This window comes from Bidens hawaiensis, unplaced genomic scaffold (genome assembly GCF_021521415.1).
Source record: "Bidens hawaiensis isolate Kalapana, Puna unplaced genomic scaffold, B.hawaiensis_p1.1 tig00006781_1, whole genome shotgun sequence".
In the NCBI taxonomy this organism is placed as follows: domain Eukaryota; kingdom Viridiplantae; phylum Streptophyta; class Magnoliopsida; order Asterales; family Asteraceae; genus Bidens; species Bidens hawaiensis.
In genome coordinates, this window is record NW_027491463.1 from 505,720 (window position 1) to 515,398 (window position 9,679).

General features: G+C 34.4%; 1 protein-coding gene across 1 annotated transcript; it reads right to left on the bottom strand.

The window, feature by feature from the left end:
* Positions 1-5,345: 5,345 nt before the first annotated feature.
* LOC143633541 (putative lysophospholipase BODYGUARD 1) lies at positions 5,346-9,281 on the bottom strand. The gene is made up of 3 exons (XM_077101823.1): positions 8,337-9,281; positions 7,434-7,633; positions 5,346-5,673 (listed from the first exon to the last, which is right to left on the bottom strand). Exons 1-3 carry the CDS (start codon positions 9,279-9,281, stop codon positions 5,346-5,348), a joined length of 1,473 nt encoding a protein of 490 aa, XP_076957938.1.
* Positions 9,282-9,679: the final 398 nt, after the last annotated feature.

Here is a 9,679-nt window from a genome sequence, read left to right on the forward strand (position 1 = left end):
GTTAATAGATCACCATCAAGTGCAATTGATATGTTGGTACCTATGGAGAAATGGTCAGGTATAAAGACAGATTATGATAACTTGAAGACTTTTGGTTGTTTGGCTTATTCACATGTTAGCCAAGGAAAATTAGAACCAAGAGCCATAAAGTGTATAATGCTTGGTTATCCTGATGGGGTTAAAGGGTATAAACTTTGGAGACTTGATGATGGAAAACCTAGAATTATGATCAGTAGAAGTGTGGTGTTTTAGGAAGATGTTATGTATAAAGATGCACTTAAAGGGTCAACTAGTAAAATAGGAGTTGATCATGGGGTTCAAGTTGAGGTGGAGTCTATACAAAGTGTTTATGAGCATGGAAGCACAAGTGGTTTTAATGAAAGTGAAGACAAGGGTAATTTTGGTATTTCAGGAAACAGTGAACAGACACGTTATAGTTTGGCAAGAAATAGACAAAGAAGTAATGTTGGTCCTCCTTTGAGATATAAAGATGTTGATGATATATCAACATTTGTATTGAGTGTTACAGAAGAAGAAAGTACTTCTGAACCATTATCTTATAATGAAGCAAGTAATTCAAAAGATAAAGACAAATGGTTGCAGGCAATGAATGAAGAAATGGATTCTTTAAATAAGAATGATACATGGAAGCTGATTGATAAACCAGAAAAGCAAAAATCGGTTGCTTGCAAATGGATTTATAAAATTAAGGACGGAATGCTAGGGGAAAAACCTAGGTATAAAGCTAGGTTGGTGGCTAAGGGATTACACAGAAGGCTGGCATAGATTATAATGAAATCTATTCACCTGTTGTGAGACATGCTTCTATTAGAATAATTTTGGCTTTAACAGCTTAAGAAGATTATGAGCTAGAACAACTTGATGTAAAGACAACTTTTCTTCATAGGAATTTGGAAGAAAATATTTACATGCAGCAGCCACAAGGTTATGAGGTTGAAGGGCAAAATGTTGAAGGTTTGTTTTTTGTTGAGATCTCTATATGGATTAAAGTAGTCACCTAGACAATGGTATTTGAGGTTTGATCAATACATAGTGTCTAGTGGTTTTAATACAAGTAAATTTTATAGTTGTGTTTACTTTAGAGAATATGAAGAGGGGCAATATGTTTATCTACTGCTTTATCTAGATGACATGTTGGTAGCTTGTAAAAACAAACAGATCATACAAGATACTAAGGATTTGTTAATGAAAGAATTTGATATGAAGGAGCTTGGTGAGGCAAGGAGGATTCTAGGTATGGAGATTACCCGAGATAGAAGTCAAGGTTTGTTATACTTGACTCAGACTTGTTACACTAAGAAGATATTGTCAAATTATGCTATGGAGAGTTGTAAAGCAGTGACTACTCCATTGGCTGTTCATTTTAAACTTTCTGATAAAGATTGTCCTGTGTCAGAGGAAGAAGTATCTTATATGAATAGTGTGCCATATGCTAATGTGGTGGGAAGTCTAATGTATCTAATGGTGTGTACTAGGCCTGACTTGGGGTATTCAGTTAGTTTAGTTAGTAGATACATTGCAAATCCTGGTAAGAATCATTGAGAGGCTGTAGAGTGAATATTGAGGTATTTGCAGGGTTCCAAAGGTGTTAGTTTAGTTTTTGGAAAGGGTTCTATTGGTAAAGGGGTTATTGGTTATGCTGACTCAGATTTTGCAAAGATTTAGATAATGGTAAGTCAATGACTGGGTATGCGTTTACAGTTTGGGGATCTTTAGTTAGTTGGAAAGCGACATTGCAGCACATTGTGACTCTGTCTACAACGGAGGCAGAGTATGTGGCTCTTACAGAAGCTATTAAAGAGGCATTATGGCTTAAAGGTTTCATTTCTAAACTCAAAGGTATTTTGGTCCAACCTGTTGTCTTTTGTGATAATCAGGATGCAGTGAAGTTAACCAAGAATGTTGTTTATCATGAAAGGACAAAACATATAAATGTTAAATTTCATTTCATAAGGGATGTTATTAAAGCAAAAGAAGTGACTGTTGAATCTGTTGATGCAATGAAAAATGGTGTAGACATGTTTACAAAGGTGTTACCAGGTTCCAAGTTTCAGTTCTGTTTAGATCTTCTAAACATTGGAGAACATTAATGACAAGGTGGAGATTGTTAAGTATAAAGTGTCATAAATGTCAATAATCAAAGTTGAAAGGTTATGGCAGTTTATGTAACTTCTCTATAGTTCAGGGACTTGCTCTGTTAATATGGTGATTAAGTGGTTAGTAGCCGTTAGGAGGTAATAAAAGGGGGATAATCACATAGCTTAGGGTTTACTTTCGTTTCTTGATTTCTCTGTAATACATTCTCAAAAATCTGTAATCTTCCAATTCGTGTTAATAATAATAGTTTCGATTGTTCTTGATTTTGATTCTTGATCCAATTTCACAACAAAGGTAATGGGTTTGTCTTGGTTTGGTTTTTAAAGCATTGATACATTTTCACTTTAACAATATATTTGAGTTTTGTACTAGCGTAAATAAAAGTATAGATCGTGTTCAGATGAAACAAATCAACCCGTACAAGATTGACAATACGACGTCGTCTGCCTAACTAGAGGTCGTCTGCCTAACTAGCCACCTCTGAATTTATTTTCTGGTTTTCTTGCTCCAAGCCTAGCATTTTTTGCATGAATTTTTGTTTTTATTATGTGTATATTTTCTTAAAGGCCCAATTGACCAATATGTTGGAAAACACCAAATCTTTTATAACTTAATGCTAGTTATATTGTGGTCTTGCAAATGTGTTGGATAGCCAGCTTATCACTTTTTTCTTTTCGAACTGTAGCCAACTTATCATTATCAGATATGTATTGTTTAATTTCTTTAAATTGAGGAAAAAAAATGGCATACAAAAGCTTTATTAGTTAGAAAAAATTGTTCATAAATTACTTTCATTAAGATTTGAATCATTATAATGATGCTAAAATTCGTCTGGTAAGTTCATACTCGGATGTCTGTGGTCTACAATACAACACATTCGTTTCACGTTTATGAGGTGAGTTTTATTAGTTAGGGAAATTGGATTAACCATATTATGAAGTATTTGCCGATAGCAATCTTCATATCTGTACAATTGTGAGCATGGGCCATTATCAATCAATGGGTTATAATTTGATTTGATGCAGTTTAATATTAAGATTAAGTATCAAGACATAGATTATTGTAATAAGAACATTGTTACACGTATAATTACATATAATGCATCTTGAGGATTCTTTTAACAAAAAAACAAAAATATGCTAGAGAGAACTGTTTACAAGTCATAGTCAGTTGGATTTTGGGAATTAATCTAAGGACCTACTATTGACCTAAATACACTACAATTTCGTTATCAAACAATCAATATGCAACTTAATTAGTGGCCATTAAATCTCCCGCCTCTTAATTTGACACAAATCCACCGTCACACGTCTAGGGATCTTTTGACTAAGTCACATAAAAAATTTAAATAAAAGGTAGTTTTGACAAGCAGCACGTTAAATTAGTTAAATATGCCATATAAGAGTAGGTATATTATTGTATCTGTTGAAAGTTTTAGTGAGAAGGTGGTTTCGTTAAAAATAGGCACAAATATTGATATATGATTATGGTTTAATGGGTTTGCGATCTTATTGACTAGAGCTTCGCGACAAGCTAATATATGTCCAAAATGCAGCTAATTAAGTTGGGTTTGGGATCTTCAAATTGCCACTTCACCAAATGGAAAAGAATGATGCACAGAACGGAGGCATCGCTCACCATGCAAAGTAGAATGGTGAGGGTGGCGCGGTGTTCTATTCTCACCATTTTGTTGCCGTGTCATATTTGTGAGGTCTCCCTGCTAGTATACCGCATGGCCTAACAATGGTATACAATGGTATGTAAGTTAGAATCTGCATTGGATATTATTTCATACTCAAGTGAAGGAGTAAGGGTGATATCGGTGTTGTACCGGTACCGAAAATCCCAATCCCGAAAATCGTAAATTCTTGGTACCGATACCGATATTTAATGGTATTTAAGGTAAAATTCGGGAAATATCGGTACCGTACCGTATGAGTATCATACCAATACCAAAACTCAAAACTTTAGTACCGATTCAGTACCAACGGTACCAAATCGGAACGATTGGTACCGATACCGAATTTGCTCATCCCTAAGAAGGAGGGACTTTAAAAAAGTGCAGCACACATTAGGTAACGTTAGTTCAAGGTATGTGAAAATACATTAAATATACACACATGAAACTAATCTGTTTGCAAAACTAAGAAATTGGTCTAGTATTTAACAAAATTTCAAAATTAAATTACGAAATATATAGCAGTGATATTTTACTTAATTAAAATGTATTTGTATCAGTAATATTTTTTAATATATTTTTATTTTTTAGTACGTATTATTTAAGGTAAAAAGAAAAAAAACAATGCAAGGATAAACTCATTCCTTTCGTCTTGAGGACCCATCATCCATGGAAGATATCATATGTAACTATGTTGACTGATAGGACCAGCCCATATACCTTTAGATCTATAATAGAAGTAAAACAAGTATACTTAGGTGATGTTAAGTTTGCATATAGAAACCATTACGGCCCCTTCCATATAACTAACACGATATAAGTTTATATAACTCGATAAAGGTTCAAGGTCGGGTCATAACCGAAATGAAATTGTTGTCGCATATGACCTAATTTGGTCCCAAAAGGTAGATTTGGAAATGGAAGGTGACACGAAATAGCAATTACAGATGGAAGAAAGAAACATTTAAGGGAAATATTAAAGAAGCACCATGTTTATGGTTGTGCGCATTAAATTTCGCAACATTATATCCATCAAACACAGGACTAGATAACTGGTACCAGAAATAAAGTGTCCCGTCTTTTTAGTGTAAAAAAACTTTACAATTAATTACTATTCCAACGCACACTTAAAAATATGTTCTTGTATATAAAAGGTCTTTTGATATATTACGGATAAATCTAGTATAACCGTATGCACAATCAATAACACTGTAACAGCGGTGAAGTGGCATTAGTTATCATTATACAAAACCAATATGTATGCGTGTATAGATATTATATAAGTATATTCTTTTTCCAAATTGAAAAACTCTGTTTAAAAGATAAACAAGTTACCAATACATTGGATGAATTAAGAAAGCCTAACCTAGTTTATATGCTACTAGTATTATAGTTCATCCAAATTCTTGTTTTGGACTGGTTTTATCTAAAACTATATATCTTTTGGGGTGGACCTTGATTTTGAGTCTGCTTTTGTTCTCCTAAAACACAAATAATTGGGAAAGAAAGATTTACTGGATTATGCAAATGCAAACACATAGTTAAGGGATTATCTGGTTCTCGCACTCTTCCAGATTTGTTCAAGTTCTCTGGCAAAGGCTTTCTGACGTCCAATTACAATGGTGATGTGATCCTTCTTTTCAAATACCCTCACATTTGCCCGAGGGACTTTGGCCTTGACATTATCACTACACTCCACCGGAATGAGCTCGTCGTCTCGACCATGAAACACATTAACGCTGCAATTTAGGTGGTTTTGAATCATGTCCAAGTACCCTTCGATTTTCGCAGCAGTACCGCAGATAACGTTGTGAAGGGTGTGCCATGCGGCATTATGTGTGTGACAACAAAAGCCTTCAATCAAATACGTCCGAATCCTGTGTAGAAGTCTCATATAATCATGAAATATGTTTAAAAAGATATATAATTATTTTTAGGAAGTTTCATCTAATTGTATAAATATTTAGATAGTATCTCAAAGTCAAATGTATAATTTAATTCGGACATCCAAAACAACCATGTCGAATGCATGAAATATTTAATGTGATTTGAAGAGGTAGTTTATTGTTGTAGTGTTTGTAAAGTCAACCAAGTCGATTCAAGTAAGACACAAACAAAAACGTCATCCCATGATATGAAATTAAGTAGAGTCAACCAAAAGTGAATAGGTGATTTGAAAAACACAAATATTTGGATTTTTATAATTTTATTTGTAACTCAAAGATATATTTTTAGTGGTTTTTTTTTTCATTTACGGGTAAATATATTAAAACTAATTTTCTTATAATACTTACTACAGTATTATAAAAATCACCTTCCAATCTTCTATAATATAATCAACTCTAAGTCCATTAACCTTAGCAACGTACTTGATCTAACTGTAATCAAATCATTTAAGTTAAGTTTTATATAGACTTAGAAATACTTCGTTGATGTTTTATAAGTTTTGCAATTATTTTGAACCGGTAAAACTGGGATCTTTATGATATCCAGTTCAATCCTGAGCGCATCCGGGTTTTACCACCGGAGGGCCTTTGGGAGATAACTTGAAGGCGCTTAAGGGTTTCGAACGGCTGGGTTGGGCCAGATGGCGGTGACCTTTAGCTATTGGGTCACCCAGTACAGAATACTTAGGCATTCTATGTTTGTTGGCCGTTCAAAAAAATATTAACACTTGTTTTAAACTTTCATAAATAAATCTATTAACAAACATAAAAAAGCATTATAAATAATTTATTATCATGTCTCTTACAAATATACAAAAAAAAAATTATAATTAAATTTATAAGCGTATATTTCTTTATATGATATTAAAACAATTTATTATTATGAAAAGCAACTTACAAATGGTTTTTATGCCGGTAAGATATACTATTTAACTATTTTTAGCGTTTTTGAGCATGCATACTAACCTAATTTGTCATAAATTCATTTATTGGTCTCATACTTTGTCTTGTGTAAGGCATGAAGATTTCCATTAACAAATATTAGGTGTTTGAACCATTAAAGCTAAGAATTCATGAAATTTAATGTATTTATCAACTTATATCTATAATTAATTATTAATCAACTAGATTTTATCCCCCGTATTACGGGGATTGTTTTACATTTTTTGTTTTTAATATTTATATATGTATATTTGGATTTTAATTTTCTTTATTGCAAGAAAGTTAATAATATACTTAGGGTTTCATAAATGAATGATATGTTATAACCCGTTTAAAAGCAATCTGGATTTGGTGACCCATGACCCGCTTATGTTTTTTATTATAAAATTGTTTATTAATTATAAATAATATCTTTTTTTTAAATTGGATATTAAATTTTAATATATTCCTATTTTATAGGATTTTCATATCAAATAATTGGTAAGCTTAATTTTTAATTTAATGAGATGTTATAACCCGTTTAAGAGCCACCTGGTTTTGGTAACCCATACCCATGAATTTGAGTTAAATCAATGAGAGGCCTTTATTTAAATATCAAGCAATCTGGTGGCTTCCATATAAAAGGGGAGCGACCACATCGCGACACGTAGGATTTTAGGGTCTTCGTTTATATAGATTATAGATTAAAGAGTAAGCTGAATTAATTAAAAATCCAGCGGAAACTAAGTCTAGAGTTTAAAGTTTCAAACCTGTTTCTAGTGACGAGTTTTGTAAGAAATTCCCATGTACGGTGATGCTTGCAGATCAGCAAGCAAATCGTCCTACTAACATGCTCGTACCAACACGCCATCGACGCCCCGAAAGCAATTAACGGCCATACTTGTCGCGGCGCAACCTTCCTCATCATATATTGTGTCGCCTCCTCCCCATTCGGTGCCGGAAAATATGGCTAAACATACATATATTTCAAAACAAGATACAAAATATATATATTTATATATTTGTGTGTTTTTATGAGTAAGAGCATCTCTAATAACCATTGTTTTCAAAACTGGACCGGACATGCCCGTGGGCCTGGTATGACTAGATTCGACTCTACTAGTAGTCCAGTTACCTATAATTGGCTTGGTCCAACTGGTGACCAAGTAAGATGTCTGGTTCATTTTCCGGTCAAGTTATGAATACATTAGCAAGCTTTTTGGCCCCCCTAAAAAGCAATGTTATTGTTGTCTAGGGATGAGATTAGTACCATATCGGTACTGACCAGTACTAGTACCGAAAATCCCGATCCCAAAAATCGTAATTTTTTTTTGCCGGTACCAGTAACGAAATATTTGGTTCGATATCTGTATTGAAGGTAAAATTCGAAAAATAAATATACCGAAACTCAAAACTTTGGTACTGATTCGATACCAACAGTACCAAATTAATACTAATACCGAATTTCCTCAACCATATTTTTGTATACCTCTTCGGGATATTCTCTCTCCTCTCGAAAACCGTCTCTCTCATCCCCTTCGTTTTTACATGTCACACAAGAATTCTCTTACTCTCCACCCCACCCCACCCCTTTCTCCCCATAAAAAATGTTCCAAAATTGCCCTCGTGGATATGCTCTGAGTAAATAACTAAAGAAATACTTGATCGATTACCGGTGCGAGTAAGGTTAAAGACTTGATAGACTTCGGGTATTTAACCGCGAGTGCGAGCGCAAGAATGCAGCCTAGAGAGTGAGCCACTATGTGAAACGATTGGACCTTGTTTGCTTCAATAACCGACCTCTCGATCATGTCCAAATGCTCCTTGATCGTGTAAAGCGATTCGTTAGGCTTCGGGCTTTTCCCAAACCCCAGAAGATCAATTGCGAATAATCGGTATTTTGACTTAACCGATCTCGAGAAGTTAGGGAACAATGTCTCAGTCCAAAATGCAGATGATGATATAAACCCATGAATAAACAACACATTCTCGTTAACATTAACTGCAATCATTAACCAATCAAACAAATTCAAAACGCAATAATAATAAATAATAATAATAATAATAATAATAATAATAATAATAATAATAATAATATCTGAATAACCTTTCCGCCCTTCCATATGAACAAAGAGAGTATCTTTACAAGAACTCGACCATGAGTTACACGTGTCGCAATCGCAATCGGACCAGCGCGGGACCGGGTGCGACTTACGACCGCCAATCTTCTCTTGAACCATTTCCACCGCGAAAACGGTGGGTTGGCCAACCCCATTCCGCCGTTTCACGGTAGTTTTCGACACTTCGGCCACCAGCGACGGCCGCAAGTAAAGCGTACCGGAAACCTCTTCGAGCTGCAACTTTCTAGCCGTAACACAAACGATCTTCTCAGCCACCCCGGTATCTGACACCAAAATGTTACCGCGGTTAACAATCGCTTCAGTTGGAGACGAACAATAACACGGCTTCCATTCATCCTCCACAAAGAAATCAACAACCTTGTAAACGTAACATAGAATAATATCAAGAACATCAAGCATACAAAACACTAGAAAACTCAACAAGTCATTGATTATCTTCCCGGATATCGCAAGAACAGATCTTGCCGTTTTTCCCATGAAATAAGAAATGATTATCCACCTGAATTTATAGATGGGTTTTAAAAAATTTTGACGAAGGAAACTAAGTAAGCATTTTGAGTTATAAGAAACGGCAGCCAGCAAAGAATAAAAGACCGAAAGGAAAAATGAGGGTGTAATCGAAGTGGGTGATGGAGGTTGGGTTATTAATTATACGAAAAAATGTAATTATGTTATCTGTGACATTAGGTGTGTGTATATATGTATGTGTTGGTGTATGTGAGAGAGAGGGAATGAACTAGTTATGGTTTAAGTAAAGCGTGTGAATTAAGGAGTGTGTTAAATGGTGCATTAATCGGGAGGGAAAAAAGGTGGGAAATGTTGGGTGGTTGAACCGCCAAGTGACTGACTTGTCAAGAAACAAATTTCCACTCAGT

Bases quoted from the DNA above. Each gene is read 5' to 3' on its own strand.
- LOC143633541 (XM_077101823.1), bottom strand. From the start codon at position 9,281: ATGGGAAAAACGGCAAGATCTGTTCTTGCGATATCCGGGAAGATAATC. The intron at 7,634-8,336 runs GTAATCGATCAA...ATGTATGTTTAG, and splicing joins CTTTAACCTTACTCGCACCG to CCATATTTTCCGGCACCGAA. The intron at 5,674-7,433 runs GTTTGAAACTTT...ACTTCTACACAG, and splicing joins AAACTCGTCACTAGAAACAG to GATTCGGACGTATTTGATTG.